The sequence below is a fragment of the Schistocerca serialis genome, chromosome 7 (genome assembly GCF_023864345.2).
Source record: "Schistocerca serialis cubense isolate TAMUIC-IGC-003099 chromosome 7, iqSchSeri2.2, whole genome shotgun sequence".
NCBI lineage: Eukaryota > Metazoa > Arthropoda > Insecta > Orthoptera > Acrididae > Schistocerca > Schistocerca serialis.
Window position 1 is genome coordinate 130,296,793 of NC_064644.1, and position 25,321 is coordinate 130,322,113.

General features: G+C 44.2%; 1 protein-coding gene and 1 long non-coding RNA gene across 2 annotated transcripts in view; both read right to left on the reverse strand.

Moving 5' to 3' along the window:
* LOC126412155 (transcription factor SOX-5-like) overlaps nt 1-1,683 on the reverse strand; it is a 264,433-nt gene extending 262,750 nt beyond the window's left edge. Inside the window, exon 1 of the mRNA XM_050081615.1 lies at nt 1,458-1,683. Coding sequence (XP_049937572.1) covers nt 1,458-1,552 — 95 coding nt within the window. The 5' untranslated portion in view covers nt 1,553-1,683. The remainder of the gene's footprint in view (nt 1-1,457) is intronic.
* Nucleotides 1,684-1,934: 251 nt separating this feature from the next.
* LOC126412156 (uncharacterized) overlaps nt 1,935-25,321 on the reverse strand; it is a 609,166-nt gene continuing 585,779 nt past the window's right edge. Inside the window, exon 3 of the long non-coding RNA XR_007575235.1 lies at nt 1,935-2,012. This is a non-coding gene — a long non-coding RNA (uncharacterized LOC126412156). The remainder of the gene's footprint in view (nt 2,013-25,321) is intronic.

The following is a 25,321-nucleotide window of genomic DNA, read 5'->3' on the forward strand; positions in this document are numbered from 1 at the left end:
CTTCATTACCAAATTAACTATTTTTTATGCCTAAAGGTATGTCCTATCAGCATACCCATCTTATAGTGAAGTTGTGCCATAAATTTCTTTTCTCCCCAATTTTTTTAAGTATCTCTTCATTAGATATCCGATATTATCTTAACCATCCGTAGATTTCAAAAGCTCCTATTCTCTTCTTGCCGGAGCTTTTTATCGTTCATGTTTCACTTACGTACAAAGCTCATTAAGGACAGATATCTCCAGTAACCCTTTTAAGACTTTTGCTATTCTTTCTGATGTCAGTCTCTATTATATCTCTTCTATATTTCGGTCATCGTCAGTTATCTTTCTGGCCAAATAGTAAAAAACTCATCTACCAGTTTTAGTTAATCATTCCCCAAACAAAATCTTTCAGTATCGCCTCATTTGAATCGTCTGCATTCTATTACACTTGATTTAGTTTTGTTGATAATCATCGTACAAGCTCTTTTCAAGACGCTATCCATTTTGTTCAAGTATTCTTCCAAATCCTTTGGCATCTCTGACAGAACTACAAGGTCATCGGTAAACGTTAAAGTTTTCATTTTTTCTTCCTGGACTTTTATTTGCTTTCAAAATGTCTCTTTGGCTTTCGTAACTGCTTACTTAGTGTAAGATTGAATAATATCGGAGATAAAACCCTGTCCCATTTCTTCCTCAATTCATGCTTCCTTTTCATGCATTGGAATCGAATAACTATTATCTGGTTTCTGTAGTTGTGATTAGTCTTCCGCTCCCTGTATTTTATCCCTGTTACCTTCAAGAACAGAAAGAGAGCATTCTAGTCAACATTGTCAAACTTTTTCACTAAATCTACACATGTTATGAACGTAGGTTTGGCATTATTTACCTATCACCTAAGACAAGCCGAAGGGCAGTATTGCCTCCCGTGTTCCTATATCTCTCTGGAACCCAAGCTGATCTTCTCCGATGTCGAATTCTACCAGTTTTTCCATTCTTCTGAGCCGCGCGTAGTAGCCGTACGGTCTAGGGCGCCTTATAACGGTTCGCGTGGCTCCCCCCGTCGGAGGTTCGAGTCCTCCCTCGGGCATGGATGTGTGTGTTGTCCTTTGCGTAAGTTAGTTTAAGTTAGATTAAGTAGTGCGTAAGCCTAGGGACCGATGACGTCAGCAGTTTGGTCCCATAGTCCTTACCACAAATTTCTAATTTTTTCCATTCTTCTGTTAATAGTTCGAGTCACCATTTTGTATCCATGACCTGTTAATTGGGCGCTGAAGGAATGAGAGTTTCTAAGGGATATTGTTAATGGAGGGGAGTATGATTACACTGAGACGAATATTTCGAGTGCGTCTGAAGACTTTTACACAAAACTAATCGCTTTCTTATGTGAAGCCTTATATGACTGGGCATATTCCTTAAAAATATCCTTGAATACCCTGATACAGGCGTCTCTGGACCATACTTTGTTTGTCACTCACCTGGGCGGCCGCCCGGTAGGGGTGCTGGCGGGCGTGGGCCTCTTGTCCTCGCGGATGTGCATCTTGGAGGTAAGCCTCTTGAGCACGTCGTCCATGGTGCGCGGCTTGACAGCCGCACCGTAGTGCGCATGCGCCTGAGGAGATGCGCAGCCGGCCGTCAGGCGCTGCTTCTTGCTGCGGCTTCCCGTAGCGTCCTCGCCGTCGTCGCTCGCTGCCCCCGAGGACGACTCGCCGGTGGCGTGGGGCGCGCCGCCCCCGGAGACGGAGGAGGCGGCTTGGCCGTGGTGCAGCCGTAGGCGTGCGCCGTCTTCGTCGTCGTCGTCGGCGCCACTGCTGCTCGAGCACTCGTCCAGCTCGTCGGTGAGGCAGCCGCCACCGTCGCTGCCGCCCCCGCCGCTGCCACCGCCGCCGCCGCACAAGAGTCCCGCCGCCGCCGCCGCAGCCGCCGCCGCTGCGGACGCGTGGGAGGCGCCTAGGGGCGGGCACGGCTCGTCGTCGCCGCAGCCGCCCTCCTGCAGCTTCGTGGGCGGCGACTTGCGCTTCGAAGACATGTTCCTGCGGCACACGACAGACCTATTAGTCCAGCCCGAAAACTGTTACCCAAACCCACTTTTCCTTCATTTAGCAGTAATAATTATGGTAGACAAAATCCCGTATGTCTTCCACAGTCAGTGATTATTTTCAATTGATTAATACCTGTAGCTTCTGAGAATCGTGCACGTAATGTCCAAATTTCAAGAGCATTGGCTTGAAAATCTATGAGCTGTCCGAAGATGTGAAATTGATTTAAATGTGATGTTATTCTCTACTCAAGGTAATACAGCATAGAAAAAACACCTCAACACTATAACTGTAGGAAGGTAACACCTTTCTTCTAATAAGAGCGATTCGAACACTCACACAATAATGACAACTAGACGTAACTGTGAAAGAAAAGACTGAATATCATTTACCTTTATAGTGGAACCATAAACACTTAAATAAATGACAAAATGGTATCAGTGAACAAAACTCTGAAGAGAAATTTAGTGAATGAGACGTTTGCTATAAACCCATTTCAAGCATTTAGTGTCAGTTACCCAATAAATGCTAAATGCTAAATGCTAAATGCTAAATGCTGCACGTGAAATGCAATACGTTTTCCATAATTCGGTGTAATCTCTTACTGAAACACATAGTTTATATACTGTAAAATTCACAGCACGTTTGAATTCCCGCCAGTATTCTGCGCCAGCTCTGTTCATGCGTTACGGTGTAACAGAGGATACGTGCATCTGCATGTAAACGAGTGCAGTTCTACGGCGACAGCTAAGATCAGTCTGAAGTACCCAGTCGAAGTGACCACATCGAATTGGTGCCTGCTCCGGCCCTCCGTGGGCAGACTTGGCAGGTCGGCCGAGCCCGTTTTGTGTTGGAGTGACTGTTTTGGGTGCTGTCGGTGTGAGAGTGGTTTCGTGGAATCGGATGACATGAAGCTACTGTCAGCATCGGGTGGACAAGCCACAGCAGGTGAGAAAGCGGAACTTGGAGGAATCCGGACAGTCCCGCCTGGAGTCGAGGACATTGTGGAGGCAGCAGAGCAGTTGGACATCGAACAGTGAGCTCGGGGGACTGGCCGACTGTAACACGAGACGTCGCTGGGCTGTAGCAGCAGCAGCCGGCATTTACCTCTGTATGCCCCGAGGATAACAACTACGAGCCAGAAAGCAGCTGCGGAAGAAAGTTCGCCCTACGACGATTGGAAAACAAGGATAAGAGTGACTTGTGTCGTGTTCGTCATTGGATTTTTGTTAGTATTAGTGAGTGACCAGGAATTGAATTATCGTAACAGGCTGGGGCCGGTGTTGGATCTGTGTTGCTGGAACAGTGCCTTATATAACTGCACTTGATTTTATGAAGCTGGACTAAGTCATGGAGTGGCCTGATTGTATTCTAGAGAGAAGCTTTAAATGATTCAGTTGTCAGTTTATGTGTCTTGTAGTTGACTGTATGTTACCTTGTTATTACAGAGTAGATCATGTATGTTTGTAAGTGTTGTCCGCCCTGTCTTTACTTAAGGTGTTGGTTGTAACTGGGTGTGGTTGTACCACCTGGTGAACTAGCGTATGGTGTTGCAGGATTATTTTCAGTGTCCTCTTTATAAAGCTAGTTTTAGTGGGCGGACGCAGTTATTATGAACGGTATGTGTAAAACGGTATGCGTATATCTACCTTATGCTAGGGTTTCTGTTGTATGTTTTATGGTACTCCCTTGAAGTTTTATTTGTTACTGTGAGATGAAAAAAAGCAAGGAAACTGTTTATTATTTCAAAAGTAATCGCCATAACTGTCACTATATTTATCCCCTTGTGAGACAAGACGTCATTGCCTTCATGGAAAAATGTCTGCGTTTGAAATAATAAAGAGTTTACTTACTTTATTTTCCATCTGCCTTGTTTTCGCTTGACTGCCTCTTATGTATCGAAAAAATAGGGCGCGAATTCTTACCTTTGCTTTGTTTGCTGGAATTGTAAGTTTTTGGTTAGCAAATTAGTGTTACTTAAGAGCCCACACTTGTATAACCCCCAGCCAAACGTTACTCCCGCCAAAATCTTGCGCCACATTTCGACTGAACTTAAATGTTCTTACTAAGAATATTCGTAGTTTTATTTTTACTCTTAAAATAAGTCACAATGGAGCTTCATTAAAATTAAGCGCTCTTTATTGCAGAAAAGCAAGGGAGGTTTTTTCAGTCATAATTTTTTTGTAGTAGTGATGTATAGTTTGTATAGTCCCACTACAAATACAATACAGATCACTTTCCAGTAATTCATAAACATGATTTTATGTATTTCCGGTGAATCATTAGAATATCTTCTCATCTGCAGATGTCTACCCAGCTGATGAAGCGCAAACAAGATTTACGCTCCTGTTAACAGCAGCATGGTTTCTATACAGTTTGTTTCATTCAGACAGAAATAACACTTGCGCTTTCTTTATCGGGACATAACACCGCAGTACACGTATTAATACAGTGTCTACCGATCGTAAACAAAGCAGTAACTACCGTACATGCAGTAGACAGTAACATCCGTGCATGCAGTAGATCGTTTTCAAGTCAACCTGTAAGCGTATCCGCAAAGGAATTTTGTCATCGAATTTGAAACATGCAATTTGGCACAACTCATTAAGAAACGGCCCAACTCTACAGCAAAATCTTATTGAATAAAGCTAAAGACATTAGATTACAAATTTATGAACATATTGCGACATCACATTTAACGTATTTCACCAGTTATTAACTTAGACTATTTCAGTCCGTATGTGATAGTAACGCAATGTTGTGCTTCCTATTCATCGCGGTTGCTAGTTTAATAGATCGATAAAGAAAAACGAAAAAAAGATCGTAGCGGCTGTTCTGAAAAAAACAAGCTGAGAGATACATCTATATTTCAGTATCTGAGTATGTTAAAAAAAAATTTGGACCAGTGAAAGTAGTTGTAACTGCACGTTGCGATTCACAATATTATCGCTTGTGGAAACAGAGGAATTTCTCCTGAGCAACTACATCGGATGAACCGAAAATAGTGCGCCTAGGCAAAACCACGTGCTGTTGCTTAATTTTATGTAAGTAGTCAGGGGCACTGAACAGTCGAGACGGCTTATAACGACGGCAGATACGTAAATCAGTCGTTAAGTTGGTTGCACGGCCTTGTCTCAAAGTTATGGCCACCGCTCTGCTCATTCCTTACTTAGTTCGGCCACACCTTCAAAGAACGTCGCCGGAGTGAAGTAGCGGCACGAAGGCAGCCGGCGCACACCTCTGCCAGCGGAGCACACCTCGCCGCGAGAAACCAAACACAGGGCGGGCCGCGGCCGCGGGCGCACATCCCCACAAATACCGCCGCGTGCGACTGCTACCTGTATTTCCGCGAGGGGAAATATACGGGCCGTCATAATTATATTGTAGCAATATACAATGCGGCCAGCGCCTGAACCAACGCGTAAATCATATTCTCTGTTTGCTCAGCTCCGAATGTGTGCGTCTGCTGGGGGGAGAATTTACGGCGGCGTGCGCGACTGTTAACGATTAAAAATAGAATGAAAGGGCGAAAAAGATGAAATGCAGGCAGGAATCTGGAACACCGAAAATACATAAGCGGATACGTGTGCTGGCTTTTTATTCCCGCGGCGGCAATGGACCGACAGGGAGATGAGGTGGGGGAACGCGTGACCTCGTGCATGGAGTTGATCACAGAGACGCCTGTACGCAGAACACCAGAGAGTCTCAGGAAATTCGCGAAAGCTAAAAGTCGAAATCATTTGCATAAAACATCCAAATAAAGAATTTCGTCAGAAAATTATTTTTCTGTTTTTTACTGTTTTGTACTTACAAGAGCATACTAGAGAGAAAATAAGCACTGTGCAAATTTAACTGTCCTGGCGTCAGCATATTAAAGTATTTGACAGCTGCACTAGAACAATCCAACAGAACGCTACAGCACAACTATCACCACGGTAGCTTCGACAAGAGGTACTTCTTTCATAGTCAGACAGAAAAGAAACTCTCCATTTGTTCTCTCATTTATAATCTCTTTTTCTCTCATTCCATTATCGCTGTGTTTTTGTTTTAATTGTTTGTCCCTTCTCACTGATTCTCCTCCTTCCTTCTTGTATTCATTTGTTTCTCCAGTTTCTTTTACTTTTCTCTATACGGAAGGAAAAAATTAAAAACTGGCCTGGAAAATATATCCTTCACCTTAAGATAGCCAGCCCAACCTAAATAATCTGCCCCAGGTGCAAAATAACGTATCTTCCGGTCCAGATTTCTTTTTTTGTCCAGCCTGTACATACAGATGTCACAGCCCAAAATACTGCTGCTTTTTCTTACAATCTTAAGGTTCTATTTAGTCTGAGCCTGACTTCTATAGTTTGTGCTAGATCATAACGTCAGCTGTAAAAGGAGTGACGCGGACGACACTAGGATGGCTAATTCCAAGAGTAGTGTTCAAGCGTTTGGTGGCCTAAGCAAGAAGGCATGACAACTGGCATCGCAAGAATTCATAGGTTCCCTGTGAAGGTAGTAGCATTTTGGTATAGCTCGTACGAAAGTATAACAGAAGTACTTGTGGAACTTAAATGGAAATGCTTGGAAGCAAGATGACGTAATTCTCGCACAACCCTGTAGAACAGCTCTAGAGGACCTGTAATAGAAGAGCACTGTGCGCCTGGTACGCTGTCACCATCATATCTCTTACGAAGGGATCATGAGAAAAATTAGGGCGTGTGCCACTTTTCCCTCGCTAAGTATGCGTATGGATTAGGTCAGAAAATGCTCATCTTGCTATGCCATACACTGTGCAGTATTTTGTGGAGACTGTATATAAATGTACATCCCAATGTTTTGTTATCCTGAAAGCGGCCGACTGAAAGGTTAACTGTGAAGAAGGAGGGGGAAAAGAACTAACATTGATTCAACTGTACATGATGGAGGCTTACTGGGTGTGTCGAAACCGAAAAGACTCACGAAATAAGTCGTGAACAAATGGCCATCGGGGTGAATTTTACCATCAAACACTTACAAGACAGTAAGCCCGTTCCCCAAATGAATTTTGGCTCTGCTGCGGAGTGTGCTTTGATTTGAAACTTCCTGGCAGATTAAAACTGTGTGCCGAATCAGGACTCAATTTTGGGACATGCCATGCTCCCACGTTCCAGTCCTGTTCCGGCACACAGTTTTAATCTGCCAGGAAGTTACAGTTATTGGTATTACAGTGCGAAATGTCGTGGCTTCGTTTATGCAGATGAAATTCGAGAACTTCAACTACAGTATGTTAGTGGGTGCAAGAGATGGTTCCAGGAGTACAACGGGGAGAAAGTATTACATCCTCAAGTGTGTTTACGGAACAACTCAAACTTAATGAACCCTTAGGTATCAAATGAGTGTCGATATTACCGTTGCTCAACGAGAATCTGGCAATTGTGTAAGTGTTACAGTCTTACAAATTTCGAAATGTAACATTTAATATTCCATTGACCAACAACTAAAATGACTTAAAGAACATGCCTAAGGATTAGTTTTCACTTTAAAAAATGCTAGAAATTACAAGGATTTTTTTTCTTAACATGTTGAGATAAGATCGCGACACAAACCTTAATCACCTCAGGAGCCATAACGGTAATGCCGTGTAACATCGGCACTAGTATTGTTAATACCCTCAATTCGGCGAGGAGGAGAGTCTACATGTTTCTTCGGGTATGCCATATCTAGATGAAGCCACTCACTGATCATTTGGTGCCAAACAGCTATCAAATGCTGGAGATGTGTCAAGTAATCAAAGGCATTTATTGTGAGTTTAGGTCCGTATGATTCAGAGGGTCATTCAAGATACGATAGTGTGTTGGAATGTTGGTCCAACCAGGAACATACGCCTGTAACCCTGTCAACATGGCTGTCATCGTCCTTGAAGAAGGTAGCACTATTATGTTCATCTTCGCAGGCCGTAACAATATATATACATGTACATACACAACGTATTTGCAAGGTTAACGTTTAAATTTGACAAGGATACCGCAGCGCTCGGTGTCACATCATGCATCAAGCATGGAGCGGGCGGTTCTCCACAACAAAATTATCTTACCGTCTGTTTCTCCGCACCGGGGTCACACGCAGCACTGTCACAATGAGTCCACTTCTTCAAGATGTGACCACATATCCCTTTTCTCATTCGGAAGCGATTGAGTCTCCAACATGCGCGACCAGCAACTCTCATCGTTGGGCTGTGAATTAGATGGGCGTTCTGATGTTGATGTCCATTCCAGCGTTGCGTCCACTTCTCGGTGACATCGAAAATTTCTGAATCCGGAGATCAGTCCAAGGTGGCTTGCGTGATTTCAGGCATATAGCTGGTGGATCCGGAAAGCTTTATTTAGAAATGACTATTACGCGACTCTGTCTCCTTAAAAATTTGCGTTTTGCCAGATTCGATTCGGAGATCCAGAGGGAAAATATTGAATAAAACAAGCAACCATTGAGCAACAGACATGTCCTTAGATTACTGATCATGAAACTGTAGAAGAAAGGGAACACTTGATCGCCGCCGGCCGGGGTGGCCGTGCGGTTCTAGGCGCTACAGTCTGGAACCGCGTGACCGCTACGGTCGCAGGTTCGAATCCTGCCTCGGGCATTGATGTGTGTGATGTCCTTAGGTTAGTTAGGTTTAAGTATTTATAAGTTCTAGGGGACTGATGACCTTAGAAGTTAAGCACCATAGTGCTCAGAGCCATTTGAACCATTTTGAACTTGATCGCCGAGAATGTTGAACTGAACAGCTCGGTTAATTTTCACGGTAACTTGAACGATTAGGCTCAAGTCATGGAACTGAAATCACCTTCGAAAAAATGATGGAACCACCTGAACTGCACCCTATACCCACTGCGCGTAAAATGCCTCATTGGACGATGGTCGATAGCATCATCGCCTGGCACCAGTCCTACACAATCTACTATGCTCCGAAACGAGCAATGTGCTCTTTTCAAGGGTGTCGTGCTTCCATTTAAATAATCATCTGGCGATCGTGAAACTGAAGATAAGTTTCAGAGGCAGAGTTCTTCGTCATAAATGGAACTCAAAATAATGTCATCTAAGCAACACCTGAACCTAACGCAGAAGAAATCCACCATAAGTTATTGGAACTACCTCGGGATCCTCAGCAACCACACTACGTTGTTCAGCCTAGATTTGGTGTACTTTGTGCACCGTTCTGGATGAATAACCATCATACAAAGCTTGTCAACACCCAAATGAATATTATCGAGCTCATATCTGCCGGTATCAAGTCACCGTTAGCAGGTACAGTGCCGCCTGATTTGTGCAGATGCGCTTCTCTTACGAGGAAATTCAACAAGATCTCCAGGAATCCTGATCTACCCACGCATAGGAAACTTAAAAGTTATAATCATGACACCCTACTCCGCGTGATGCTTTTGGCATGGCTGGCAGAGATTTTAAACCTCCAGAAGTATGGAAGCGGTCGGTGGGAAGCAGTAATTATTCTGCACCTGTTAACTTCTCAAGTGATAAGCTCTCAAGTGGATCTCACCTACCACGCAAAACCTAGGCTGCCCTTAACCAGATACAGACGGGCCACGGCAGCTACATGGATACGCTGCACCAGTGGAAAAAGCTGCCCAATGCAGACTTCGACTGCGGAGCTCCACGCCAGACTATGGTATACATCACATTGTCAGCGGCTAGTCAGCGACTGTCGGATTCGACCATATCACAGCACGGTAATGGAGATTCCCGGTAGCAGCACCATAACGTATGCACTGTATTGAAAAAATTGGAGATTCGATTATGAAACACTTGTAATTTTGTCGTGTTCGTTGTTTCTCATTTGTATATAAACGGTGTAAATAAACTCTCTTTGCAGACGTTGAGGACTTGTAGTGGGGACCAAGACGATTAAGTAGCATAGAAAATGATGTCCGAAAACGTACCATTTTCCCGCTACACGCAAAACACCACAACATACTTACAAATCTCCCGCATTCTCTGTGCCACTAACTATGGTATTACATACATCATTCACCAATCATCTTATGTCCCATGCCCAGTGTGGGTTTGTGATCTGCCCAGAGAGATTTGTACCTGCTGTCCGAAATCATATGGATCAACGATTTGGGAAACAGTGGATCGGTCGTCGTGGCACGATTGCTGGACCTGCACCTTCTCCCAACTTGAACCCGCTGGACTACTACCTGTGGGGCCAAATGTAACCCTTGATTTACGAGACCCCGTGGCATCCGAGGAAGACCTACAGGTACGGGTTATGGCTGTGGTGAATGCTGGAAGGCCAAAGATAGGCGATCATGTGTCCTGGAACATGCTAAGGAGGTATGGTATGTGTGTTGACGTCGGTGGTCGTCACATCCAGCCCTACTTGTAAGTGGACCCAGACGACAAGTAACACGAGTCAAAGATCAATGTGTGTTGTGTAGCAAGAAAACGGTACGTTTCTGGTCATGAGTTCGTATGCTAGACTTAACAATGTTGGTCGCCACTTCCTCAGAGTCTGCATAGAGAGTTTCGTAACATCCTGTAGGTATACATCTGTGTGTATCCGTTGTCTGTATTAGCCACACGCCAAATAAATAAATCCTAAATGAATGCATTTATTTTAACGTTTATACTAGTGTGGTTGAAAAAAGTCCGCCTCCGTAGCTGAGTGGTTAGCGTAGATCGCTTCCCTGTGGAGGATCAGGGCTCACTTCCCGGTACTGCCAAGGACTTTTCCTTGGCACGAGGACTGATAGGGGTGCACTCAGCCTTGTGAAGCCAACTGAGGATTGAGCAGTATCGATTCCAAAATCTGGAAATCGGCAAAACGGGCGGGAGAGCGATGTGCTAACCACATATTCCTCCATATCGCATCTGTATGACGTCGTATGGCAGAAGATGACGGTGGGCGATCGACATCCCTTGGGCCTCTAGGGTTTGGAGGAGTTCATAGTTGACAGCGTTAGACGATTAGGTCCCCGTAACAGCGTTGTAGACAGGTCTTCTGCTTGAATGACTTGACGGAAGTGAGTGAGGTAATAGCCACCGCCAGCCCACAGGATCTAATCTGTGCATCTCATTTGTACACGTGCGTGTCGAACCTCTGGGAGGAGACCGCAGCGCCATCAGGGCGCGAGAGGCGTAATATGAGTGTCCCAGCGAGGAAGACGTTTCCCTAAATCAAATCAAGAGCGATTGCCCAATCAGAGCGGCGACCGCTTCATTTGGCCGCCTCGCCTCATTACGCACCGTGGGGTGGAGGCCAGGCCAAGCAGGCAGGCCAGCTGCGGTGGCCGGCTGCTCATTTCCGGGCCACGGCGCCTGCCTGATTAACTTCCTCCTCAGCATTAGCGGACCGCCGCTATTTCTGGCGCCGCGGTTTCCGGGGACAATCGCCGGGACGTTTGGTTTTCATTTACCTGACACCATTGTGGCTTCTTTTCCGGAGGCCTGCATTAATGGCGATTCTAGCCTCTTAACCTGCCCCGAGGCCCAAGTCGTTAAATCCTGCTTACTCAGAGATGCTAAACGGAAATGTAGCAGGTCTTAATCTTCCAATTCTCGACGGTGTAATGAGCCTTCTTCTCACTAACTGAGGAGATGGCTTTCAGGGAAAGGTCGGGCAGTATCAGACTCTGGCAGTATCGGACAACTGCTTCTAAACTTTAGCGCTGGTGACAGCACCTATCGCAGCGTGAATTATGGAGAAACAAGACCACTCAAGCGATTTTGAATCAAAACAACAATCAATTTCGTTGTGCTATGTTTTACTTGCAAGTAAGTAATATTATATTTGATTATATCTTTATAGATACAACTTACATTGCCGGCCGCGGAGGCCGAGCGGTTCTAGGCGCTTCAGTCCGGAACCGCGCGACTGCTACGGTCGCAGGTTCGAATCCTGCCTCGGGCATGGATGTGTGTGATGTCCTTAGGTTAGTTAGGTTTAAGTAGTTCTAAGTTCTAGGGGACTGATGACCTCAGATGTTGTCCCATAGTGCTCAGAGCCATTTGAACAACTTACATTATTCTCTATGTTGCAGGCTGCAACAGTGTCTAGCTCAAGTAATAACGTTGGGAATGTTAAACTACTCGCAACGGTACGTTCGGGTTGTGTCGGAAAAAGCAGTTTCGGGTTATATCGGACAAAAAAGATAGCATAAAAGCTTAAATTTTTATGGTTTGTTCTTTAACAGACAAAGATGGAGAAGTCAGAACGAAAATGGGGTAAAAATAACGTGAAGGAAGCCGTATAGTAAGTCAGACATCTCGGAATGGCAATCAGGGCGAGCGAGTGACAAATACTCAGTTATAAGAAGTATCTAAGTGATAGACTTTACTGGTAAACAAACAGGTGGCCGTGAAACCTGTTTTAAGAAATAATAATTTTATTTTTCGAGAACACTAGTAATGAACAGGAAACAATACTCTTCGTTCGTGTTAACTATTTAGATCGCCAGCTTACCTTTGAGTAAAGTTAAGTTTTTAAATCTACTGTAAAAATGCTGCTGAACATAAAGCACCGATTCAATAAGATAGAAATGACAGCGGATAAAGGCTTTTGCAATGGTCTTATGAAAAGACGTGAAGAATAAAGGCTGAGGACAGCTGTATCCACGAATCTGCAGCGTGCAGCAGGTCTCGAAAGGAACAAGTTGACAGATTCTTTAACAAATTTGGTGAGCTGATATACAATCAGTTACGGTCCAATCAAAACTTTTTCTGTAACAAAAATGTCATTTTTACCAATAACAATTTGAGGTCCAACGTAATTCTCCTAAAACTTAAACGGTGAAAATGCTAAATGTGGAAGAAGTATTAAAAAATCAATGAACGTATATTCTTACGATCGAGTTTTATCATAGTAGGAAGTGCGTCTCAGCCGCCCGGAGTGGCCGAGTGGTTCTAGGCGATTCAGTCTGGAACCGTGCGACCGCTACGGTCGCAGGTTCGAATCCTGCCTCGGGCATGGATGGGTGTGATGTCCTTAGGTTAGTTAGGTTTAAGTAGTTCTAAGTTCTAGCGGACTGATGACCTCAGAAGTTAAGTCCCATAGTGCTCAGAGCCATTTGAACCATTTTTTGAAGTGCGTCTCACAGTATTGTTTACTGTAAAGAATGACCCAATGTAACTTTCAAAAAAACTCACGCGACCAATACTTCCTTACAGAGGACTACCAACATTCTTTCTTCCGCCGTACTATTCGCAAATGGAATAGAGAAGGGCAAAATGATACCGGAAAACGCAGATATGTAGATTTGCTTACTATAGAAGAACGACGAGAGATGAGGTCGTGGGGCAAATCGCAAATTTCTGTGGAGCTTGTAATGGAATGAGGACATAATATGTCGAGCGATTCGATCTAATGACGACCTGGATTTCTTTTGCGAGAAACGGTACAGCTACCACATTACACTCGCTCGTTCCCTAACAACTAAATCATTACGCGCTTTTGCAAACGTCACGAATCAGGTTTTACGTGCCACGGGCCTTACTTTTTTTCCGGTGGTCACTGAATCGGTGAAAACTGTGTGCTACTCTAATTAATCGAGCCGAGGTTTTTATCTAGTCAGTTCATAGAATATCTCTTGCGTTTTTTTCCCTAAAAAACTCACTACTTTTGTTTGTATTTACTTAAACGAAAACATTTTTCAGGATTTCGCCATGGTCAAACTAGAATTTCCTCATGTTTAAGTATTTAGGGGAACAGCGATTCAAATAAGCGCCAGACCAACCACTTTTATATTTCCAGTGATTTCCATAAAAACATGAATTATTTTACTATACTGCAATATCATTTGTACAATGTTTCCTTCCCGGGTTCGATTCCCGGCGGGGTCAGGGATTTTCTCTGCCTCGTGATGGCTGGGTGTTGTGTGCTGTCCTTAGGTTAGTTAGGTTTAAGTAGTTCTAAGTTCTAGGGGTCTGATGACCATCGATGTTAAGTCCCATAGTGCTCAGAGCCATTTGAACCATTTGAACAATGTTTCCATTAATACATACGGCCAGACAAGTCTTGTAGCCAAGAAGATGACAAAAATGTGTCGAATTCGATCTAGCTGTGATATAATAAAATTATCCGGCCATGAGCAATCGCTATGCCTCCTCCATTATTGCTTTTCTAAATAAAAGGAATACCGACTGTTGGGGTTACAATCATCAACTTCACTTAGCCTTTGTACAAAACACTGTGTTGCACATGTTACTGTTGCCTTCCTTATTATGGGTGACATTTTAATACATTTAGTCATCTAAAACTTATAATGTGTGATACTCTCGCACAGGGCCTGCTTTCTGCAAAACGACGACTTCGCCTAAATCTGAAAATAGAATGATTTGAGCTATTTAAATTAATATCTGTGATTTAATTGCTACTTGTATGAAATTGGTTTTGTAACTACACTCCTGGAAATGGAAAAAAGAACACATTGACACCGGTGTGTCAGACCCACCATACTTGCTCCGGACACTGCGAGAGGGCTGTACAAGCAATGATCACACGCACGGCACAGCGGACACACCAGGAACCGCGATGTTGGCCGTCGAATGGCGCTAGCTGCGCCGCACTTGTGCACCGCCGCCGTCAGTGTCAGCCAGTTTGCCGTGGCATACGGAGCTCCATCGCAGTCTTTAACACTGGTAGCATGCCGCGACAGCGTGGACGTGAACCGTATGTGCAGTTGACGGACTTTGAGCGAGGGCGTATAGTGGGCATGCGGGAGGCCGGGTGGTCGTACCGCCGAATTGCTCAACACGTGGGCGTGAGGTCTCCACAGTACATCGATGTTGTCGCCAGTGGTCGGTGGTCGGCGGAAGGTGCACGTGCCCGTCGACCTGGGACCGGACCGCAGCGACGCACGGATGCACGCCAAGACCGTAGGATCCTACGCAGTGCCGTAGGGGACCGCACCGCCACTTCCCAGCAAATTAGGGACACTGTTGCTCCTGGGGTATCGGCGAGGACCATTCGCAACCGTCTCCATGAAGCTGGGCTACGGTCCCGCACACCATTAGGCCGTCTTCCGCTCACGCCCCAACATCGTGCAGCCCGCCTCCAGTGGTGTCGCGACAGGCGTGAATGGAGGGACGAATGGAGACGTGTCGTCTTCAGCGATGAGAGTCGCTTCTGCCTTGGTGCCAATGATGGTCGTATGCGTGTTTGGCGCCGTGCAGGTGAGCGCCACAATCAGGACTGCATACGACCGAGGCACACAGGGCCAACAACCGGCATCATGGTGTGGGGAGCGATCTCCTACACTGGCCGTACACCACTGGTGATCGTCAAGGGGACACTGAATAGTGCACGGTACATCCAAACCGTCATCGAACCCATCGTTCTACCATTCCTAGACTGGCAAGGGAACTTGCTGTTCCAACAGGACAATGCACGTCCGCATGTATCCCGTGCCACCCAACGTGCTCTAGAAGGTGTTAGTCAACTACCCTGGCCAGCAAGATCTCCGGATCTGTCCCCCATTGAGCATGTTTGGGACTGGATGAAGCGTCGTCTCACGCGGTCTGCACGTCCAGCACGAACGCTGGTCCAACTGAGGCCCCAGGTGGAAATGGCACGGCAAGCCGTTCCACAGGACTACATCCAGCATCTCTACGATCGTCTCCATGGGAGAATAGCAGCCTGCATTGCTGCGAAAGGTGGATATACACTGTACCAGTGCCGGCATTGTGCATGCTCTGTTGCCTGTGTCTATGTGCCTGTGGTTCTGTCAGTGTGATCATGTGATGTATCTGACCCCAGGAATGTGTCAATAAAGTTTCCCCTTCCTGGGACAATGAATTCACGGTGTTCTTATTTCAATTTCCGGGAGTGTATGTTTACTTCGGTTCGAAATTCATTTATGATCGTGTTTTTCCAGTTTTTACGAAAGTGTGCTTTGTTACGACTCAAAGTGTAAGTCTTGAGTTGTAATTTTTAATATTCACGAGTGTGAGAAAAATTTTCTATTACTTCAACGTACTTTTGTTTACTTCAACGTACTTTTGTTTACGTTTGCTGTTTGCAAAACACGGCCTGCTGCAATATTTACGAGTACTACCTACAAATCTGTTCCGCCATCCTGTTTTCTGTGTTCTTGGCGGGTATTTCGAGAGGTGTTTTGCATTCATTGTTTAAGTCATGGCCCTAAAACTACCACAGACAGCATCAAACGTAAGTTGCAAAACTAATAAACAATGTTTTCTCACTCTCAGATATATTAAACATTCCAGTTCAGGTAATATGTTTTAAAAATTACAATACATCGCCGTAAATCTGGAAGAACGTTATAAAAATCAATGCCTTAAGAGAAATATAATTATCGAACAGATTAGCAAAAGTATTAAGTAAATTACTGTAGTACAAACAGTGAAAATATAAGTATCCCCGCTACTGGACGAACTCTTCGTTCCGCAGAAAGCATGTCAAAGTAAAGGTTAAAACTATATTTTCACCTGTTATAAATAAAGCATAGAACAACACGAACCACTGAACGTGACGCTAAGGCATGTGATTCGTAAGAACTGTTGGCGAAATTGGTTATCATACTTGAAATGAAGGTATTTGTTTATCAAACAATATTTACCTTTTACAGAAGAATGAAGAGACAGCGACTGAGAATGGTTTAACAGCACCGAAATGTGCGTGGGAAACAGTGAATAAGAAGAAATGTATCATGCTCATGGCGGAGCCCTAAAATAAATTTTTTTCATATTTCATCATTCCCCTGAAAAGAATTATTTTTTGAGTTCTTGTACGTCTGCTGCAAGTTTTAGCAAATTTGTCCCGCCTCTTATTCTCATTCAGGCTTCTATCGTCTACCGAGCGCTCTCGGCTTATGCCAGGCGATAGTCCAGTTTCATCTGTAGTGCACGTCCAATTAAGCCGCGTTGCTTCACCTGTGACTGCCGCACTTCCGTGCCAGATACGTTATCTGTGGCGCATGCGTACTGAGTTCCGCACTACTTCTTCTTCCTGTGCCTTGCGTCTCGAGGAATAAATAGATATGCATGTACACCCACGAGGCAGTCATCGACTAGCGTTGGCAGTAACTGGGAAGCAGTCGGGCAGTTTATCGTAAGCAGCATCAAAGATGATCCAAATGCGTAGAGGATAGGTGACAGGGCATTCTGTTCACTGGGAAACCTTCAAACATCAGGTTCATCGCAGGTTGTCTGTAAATACTTCAGGAGCGAACAAGCTCAGTATGCTAAGTATGGTTCTTTCCCAGCGCTATCTAACTGATATCTTCCACGCTGCTAATACACATCAATGAACAAAGTTTTAGCACAATGGCTCGTCATAGGCGTAAATCTGCAACGTCTTTGCTTTCGGTCAAGACAGTTTATTCTACCTGACAACACTTAATTTCACATTGTCCGCACACACGTCATGCATCGCACGTTAACGAAAGAGCTCAAAAATTGTAACATTCTTATTTGTAGAATTGCAGTTGTGACATACCGCAGGTTCAATGTTTGAAACATTTGCGTTTGCCCTAACGGTGGCAGATGTAGAATTTCGTTCAAAAATGGCAATTCTTAAGGAAAGATGCGTGTGGCATTAAATTTTTTTTTTGTTGTTACCTCGGCTCTAAATTATCCAGTTACAGAACGTCAAAAAATTGGAATGGTGTAAAAAATAGCAATCGAGTAGACCACGAAACAGTGGTGAAACATAACTGCCTGGTTTATTGGTTAAGAGGTATAATAAAATAATTACATTATTAGAGAAGATCATGTCAATACATGTTTTTTTTTTTTCATAGAACACGCGTGTGACATTTGAATTCGATCTGAGTTCTGTAATCGATAACAGACCACGGCAGTAATGTTAACTTCATGCTAATCTCCGTAGTGGAAATTTCTCACGCCTCATGAATAAACAGTAGTAAAATAGTTTCTTGTCTTCCAGTTTTACCCGTAATAAGTGCCGTGCGCTCTATTCCCGTACGTACATGTTAATTCTGCGCAGAAAACAAGACTGTTTACGCGCAAAGATTTCTCTTATCGCAGCGATTGCGCTACTTAGCTTAAAGCAGCGAAGTCCTTCGTCAAATTGCGATATGTAGCTGAGGCCAGCATCAACACTCGGTATTTGTACAGTAGTACTCCCAACTCCAAGTTGCTACTAATTCTTCAAAGTAATGTTATGAATGGTTAGATTGGTGCGTAGCCGAACAACGGTGATGTGTAAGCTTATTAACCCTCTGTCACGAAGGCTCTCCACGTAGCGTTGATATTCTACAGCCACGTGGCGTGCAGCGCTGGGGCCTGTCGGATCCCAGACTGTGCCATGAACAGCTTTTTGGAAGACACCAGTATTTATTTGCTAGCACAGTGTTGGATTAAAATATATAGAGTAGCGTTCCAGCAACGAATGGCGATGTTATGCAAGAAGTAGATTAAACAAATCCACGTTTAGTGACATCAACGTTTAATGGACGTTAAATCTAAGGTTTGCTTTATTTTTCGGTAACTAGAAATGGAAGTTTAATCAGACTGAAGAATTTTCAGCTGAATTTGTAACATGATATTTGCAGTGGAACGGCTGTTTTCTGGGGCAGAATATGCGATAGGTATAATCTGTCATGGACGTCACAGTACGTCTTTTTCATGAAGACAACTGTTTCTTGTCCCATACAGTGTAAGCTGGCAAAGTTATTAAGACCCTCGACTCTCATTTCGGAAGCCAAATCTCCGTCCGGCCACCATGATTTACGTTGCCCCATCTATTCGCTTAAGACTAATCCTGTATGGCGCTTTTATGGAGGGCTCTGTAGCTTTCCTTCTCCATCCCTTCCTCTACAATAGCTTCTGTTCCGTTGGGATGTTAAATCTCAACCTTCCTTCTATTCTTTTCATGCTGTTAGTCGCAAAGCACACCCAGAAATCTTTCTGGCCTTCCATCTTGTTTTTATCTATACTTTTCTTTTTTTGTTTGTAAATTTGTAGAAGTGAATATCTTCAAACCTCGAAATTTCGAATGCCGAAAACGGAATTGTTTGTGTCAAAAAACTTTAAAAAAACGTTATTACTCTGCAGAATTGAGAAGCGGCGGGTGTAGTTTAATGATAGGCGATAAGACGCTGTCTCATTTGGGTCCGGCGATACCAGGGGAAATCACATCAAAATAAAAAAATGTAGAAATATAACTGTACGCACCTTTTCGAAACATGTTCGGCTATTATCGGCAGTCGCTCGTTGCACATTTTTAAGCTGTAAACGAGAAACACATGGTAGGCACTGTGGTTGGGTGGACGTGTCGCCGTTGTCGCTGCTGCCGCTGGTCGCTGACTGTGCCCGGACTTTGTGTTACTCCATCGCAGACGGAAAATACTAAATGAGCAGTCCCAGCGCCGCGCAGCTGATAAACCAGTGTTGCGGTTGTGCTCTTCCGATACGGAGACCATAAACAAGGCAGAGAGTGCGGGGAAGAGGGAGGCGGAGGTGTTGGTGGGAGGGGGAGGGGGGGGAGGTGTTGGCACAACAAAGGCTCTGTTGGCGCCACGAGGTCAGTGAGTGCGCCGGCTCGTGCTGGCGTGTACCTGACGGTTGCCTTCCCCGCAGGGGCTGCGTCGTCCGATAGCTCTACATGGCGTGCTTTCGCTATAGCGCAGCAGCACAAAACAAACTTTTGCACTACGGCTTGCATCTGGTGTTGCGAATTCGCATCTTCTGTAAAACTGCGAAATTCTGCACAGTGAAATAAGTAGAATTAGCTGACCTCAGTTATTTGAGGGGTAAAATGTTGTGCCCCATATAGTAATGACTTTGGTTGCCACACAGAGGCGTATAATCCTAATTTGACAACAATGCTTTGAATCCCTTCGTTCAACTTTTTTATAGGAATTATGTCATGTAACACCTTAAAGGGCTGTGCAGTTTATTCTTTATTGTGCGACTGATTTCAGCCAAAGAACGGCCGACCATTATTCAGCTCACTTCATGGATACGGGAAAATTTCAGGCGAAAAGCCTGTTTGAAAGTTATAGTAAAGCATTAAGCAATACCTACAGATTTTTGTTAACAAGAAGAGTTACATATGTACATAAAAATACAATATCAGAACTGCAAAATTTATAAATAATGGTTAGTCGTGCAGAGATAGGTGCATGGTCTGTTAACTACATGTGACTATCCAAAGAATGGACAACTGTTAGCACAGAAACATCGCTGACGTTTAGATACTGTAGATTTACCTCTAATCAATTGGCCCTCATGACTAGTATTACCTTTCTAACAATATATCAGAAAATTTCCAGTTTATTTATTTGTTTTCCAGTTCGAGATTTTTTTATTCAAAATGGAATTCGGTTCTTAAAGCAAAACTAAAAAACAAAAAATATGCTGAATATTTTCGTGATATCTTCTTACAAAGGTAATACTGCTCGTTAGGCCAACTGATTAAAGTTAAACCTACAACATTTACAGATTAGCGATAAATAATAAATGTCGTGTGACTAGGGCCTCCCGTCGGGTAGACCATTCGCCGGGTGCCACTTCGGCGACTTGCACGTCGATGGAGATGAAATGATGATGATGATTAGGACAACACAACACCCAGTCCCTGAGCGGAGAAAAATCTCCTACCCGGGCCCTTAGGATTGACATTCTGTCGCGCTGACCACTCAGCTACCGGGGGCGGACAGATTAGCGATGTGTTACGATAACGGTTGCTCATGTCTCTTTGCCGTTTTATTTTGTGTATCCTTTGAATAGTTGCCTGTATATGACTCTCAATGCATCTACCTCTGCATTACTCAACAGTATTTTTAAGTACTATATTGACATTTTACTTTTTATGTATGTATGCAACTCTTGCTGTTAACAAAAATCTGTAGGTATTGCTTGTGTATTTACTTCAGTTCTCAAACATCCTCTTCACGTCGAATTTACCCGTATCCACGACGTGCGTACGCCAGGTGTTGGATAATGGTCTTCGAATGACACCGGTCGCACCATAAAGAATAAATTGAATAGGGGCAGTTACTCAAGCCCCTTTAGAATAGATTGTTTCCATCTGGTGCGCTTGTTATAAAGGACACCTGAAAGGTAGGTATTTAACAACAGAGGTTGTTAGAAACCCTACTGGTGGACGTAAGCGAACAGCTGTCAACAGTAACAGTTTTCCGTCAATGTCACTAGAGCCTCTCGGGCCAAGCCACCTCGTCCGGCATTCGCCAGACCTTCCGCTCCTCCCTGCCCGCAGGCCACAATCGCTGCGGCAGTAGTCACCTGAGGCGCTCCGTACGGGGCGCGGGCGGCACTCTGCATCTCATTTCCTCAAGGAGCCGCCGGGAGATGGACTCCATTTCCTCGCAGTAATGCAGCACCGCGTCTTAGCTTTCTGCTGAAAGTCGCCAATTACCGCACTAATGAACGGGAAAATTAAGGTTAAACCATTCGCCCCCCCGCAAGTCCCCTGTAGCGGGGGGAAGGGGGGGAGGGGCGTGGATGCGGGGAGAAGTTGCCCTGTGGCGCCCCCTTTTCCTCAGGCCGCTCGTCTTTTGTCGTGGAGGGAAGACGCTGCAACAGCACATTTCCATAAATGCTGTCCTGTTGTTCGAAATGAACTGCAAAGAACTGCCCTTCTGAAACGGATGAAAAATGTAAGGCAAAATCAGGAAAGTGAAACTGTTGGATATTTTATTAAATGCGTGACACACAACTGTGTGTATGTTCTTTATTACATCTACCGGTTCCGGTCAATTATCATCATCACAGTATTTCTATACAGCAAAAAAGTATAAACTAGCGGAAATACGTAGGGTTGGTCTAACCTTACATTTACAAAAATTCAACACTGCTCGACATCAAGTTGCTTCTTTTCAGACGTACGCTCTTTTGCACAAAACAGCGAATCCGTGTGATTGTGCAGAAAACGTCGACTTTCCAAGAGAAAGAGCGTCCTAGGTGCTGCACTTTACTTTTGAATTTTATTAAAACACATTTCGAGGACGGGAAGAGGCAGAGGTGCTCCAGCGCATCCCTGGAGTATGGTTGCTGGCGATCAATGTCGGGCATTCGAGAACTGAAGTATTCGTACTATAGAGAACTGACGTCGAGTATTCCATTGCTATATCCGGCAACGAGTCCTCTCGTTTGACGTTTATGACCGTCTTGTGTTAGCATCAGTCGAAATTATGTAGAAATCCGGAGGAGGGCAGTTGTTACGCAAACAATAACGTTCCGCTGAAAGGCGCATATGAATATATATATATATATATATATATATATATATATATATATATATATATATATATACATATATATTAAATCAGCACCTATATTACTAAACCGTTATTACGGAGTCCAATACCGGCTGCATCTTAACTATGTAACGGCTTCCAGGGGCCAACAAAAATTTGGTTTTCAGTATTTTACATAATTATTGGCCGAATCTAAAAACTTAAAATGCTCTCATAACCTATTCATTACGAGATGTAATCTAATGTTAAAATTTTTAACTTACTAAGACAATTATTAAGATAGATACTGAGTGCTTTTTATTGAGGCAATTAACTTAAGGCGTACGAATTACCCAGAATATATTCATGCGGTATTTGAGAGTGATAGCAATTTGTAACTTTGAAGATAGCTTATATATAATATCAAACCTTTATGAAACTTTTCGTAACTGATGCCGCTATCTCCTCCCCCCACCCCCACCCTCCATATACAAAATGATCAAAGGAAAGTAGTTTATCGCTTATTATATTTTCGCTGTTCATGTAGTTAAACATCAGCACCAACCAAGACGTTTTTATTTATCTCTACTTTACTGTCGACTCTATTTACAATCCATTTTGGAACGAGTATCCATATATAGGAATGAATATAGCTGAAAAATTATTGTACGACACATAGTTCAGGACATATTCTAAAAATGGTTGTATGTATGTATGTTCCACATCGCCTCCTAAACCACCAGACCGATTTCAACCAAACCTGGCACACTGGCACACACATCATCATCATCAGAAGCGAGGGGGGGGGGGGGGTGGAGGAGGGGGCGGCGGCGCCGGGGGGGGGGGGGGGGACTGAAGTGTGACCCACGCACGAAGATCCACACTTTCTTGTGACACAGTATTTTAGAAAAAGTGTTCTTAATGACCTACAGCATTTTTAACATGTATTTTCAAACCGCGGCAAAACTTTTTCTTGCTGACACCCCCACAAAACGATTAAAGAAAAAGAGTTTATTGCTTACATTTTCGCTGATCATGCAGTAAAACTGCAGCATCAGGCAAGACGTTTTAACTTATTTCTTCTTTAATACTAACTGCACTGGAGACACGTTTTGCATTCAGTATTCAATTTTGCAGTCCGTTTTCACGTCTGCCACTAAATGTGCCTGCAAAATTATATCATTCAACGACACATACACTATGTGATGAAAAGTATCCAGACACCTGGCTGAAAATGACTTACAAGTTCGTGGCGCCCTCCATCGGTAATGCTGGAATTCAAAATGGTGTTGGCCCACCCTTAGCCTTGATGACAGTTTCCACTCTCGCAGGCATACGTTCAATCAGGTGCTGGAAGGTTTCTTGGGGAATGGCAGCCCATTCTTCATGGAGTGCTGCACTGAGGAGAGGTATCGATGTCGGTCGGTGAGGCCTGGCACGAAGTCGGCATTCAAAAACTTCCCAAAGGTGTTCTATAGGATTCAGGTCAGGACTCTGTGCAGGCCTGTCTACTACAGGAATGTTATTGTCGTGTAACCACTCCGTCACAGACCATGCATTATGAACAGATGCTCGATCGTGTTGAAAGATGCAATCGCCATCCCAGAAGTGCTCTTCAACAGTGGGAAGAAAGAAGGTACTTAAAACATCAGTATGGGCCTGTGTTGTGATAGTGCCACGCAACACAACAAGGGGTGCATGCCCCCTCCATGAAAAACACGACCACACCATAACACCACCGCCTCCGAATTTTACTGTTAGCTCTAAATACGCTAGCAGACGACGTCCACCGGGCATTTGCTGTACCCACACCATGCCATCGGATCGCCACATTGTGTACCGTGATCCGTCACTCCACACAACGGTTTTCCACTGTTCAATCGTCCAATGTTTACGCTCCTTACACCAAGCGACGCGTTGTTTGGCATTTACCGGTGTGATGTATGTCTTATGAGCAGCCGCTCGACCATCAAATCCAAATTTTCTCACCTCCCGTCTAACTGTCATAGTACTTGCAGAGGATCCTGATGCAATTTGGAATTTTTGTGTGATGGTCTGTATAGATGTCTGCCTATAACACATTACGATCGTCTTCAACTGTCGGTGGTCTCTGTCAGTCAAAAGACGAGGTCAGCCTGTACGCTTTTGTGCTGTACGTGTCCCTTCACGTTTCCACTTCACTATCACATCGGAAACAGTGGACCTATGGATGTTTAGAAGTTGGAAATCTCGCATACAGACGCATGACACAAGTGACACACACAATCGCCTGAGCACGTTCGAAATCCGTGAGTTCCACAGAGCGCCCCATTCTGCTCTCTCACGATGTCTAATGACTACTGAGGTCGCTGATATGGAGTACCTCGCAGTAGATGGCAGCACATTGCACCTAATACGAAAAACTTATGTTTTTGGTGGTGTCCGGATACTTTTGATCACATGATGTAGTTCAGGAGATATGACGTTATAAACACTGAGATGGGTAAATAACTGTCGCCATTATACATGATGTTTATGCATGACGCTGAAATGTATTACTTCTTTGCTATTTATTCTGTTCACAGCGTATTTCACTGACAGTGTCTACATATTCCAATGAATGTACCTGCAAAATCATAGCCCTGTACGACACATAAGTTAGGAGGAGTGAAGTCATAAACATTTAGCTGCATGGAAATAAAATGCAGGGCGAAATTTTTTTTATACAAGTGTACAGAAATGTGTGAAATATGTTAAATATAAATGTACATGTGACATGTGCGTATGCGGGAAAAGCCACGGGTAAAATGCTCCTTCTAAACTCCTGGATCTATTTAACCAAACTTGGTATCCGCAGTACTTACCCTCTGGAAAGAAATACTTGGGGAATAAGAACCAGCTACCTCGTATTGGGATGGGGGTGATAACATGTGAGGAGATGGACACAGATATGGGTAAGAGGACATGGACAGAGAGGGAAAGGGAGAAAACACAGAAAGGAGGGAGGAGGGGCCGGAGAGGGAGGAGGGAGAGGAGGAGATGGGAGGAGGAACGAAAGAGGAAGAGATGGCCAGAGAGAGGGACGAAGAAGTGATGAACAGAGAGAGGAGAAGGAAGAGATAGAGAGGGTAAGGAAGAGACGAAGGAGGGAAAAGGATATGG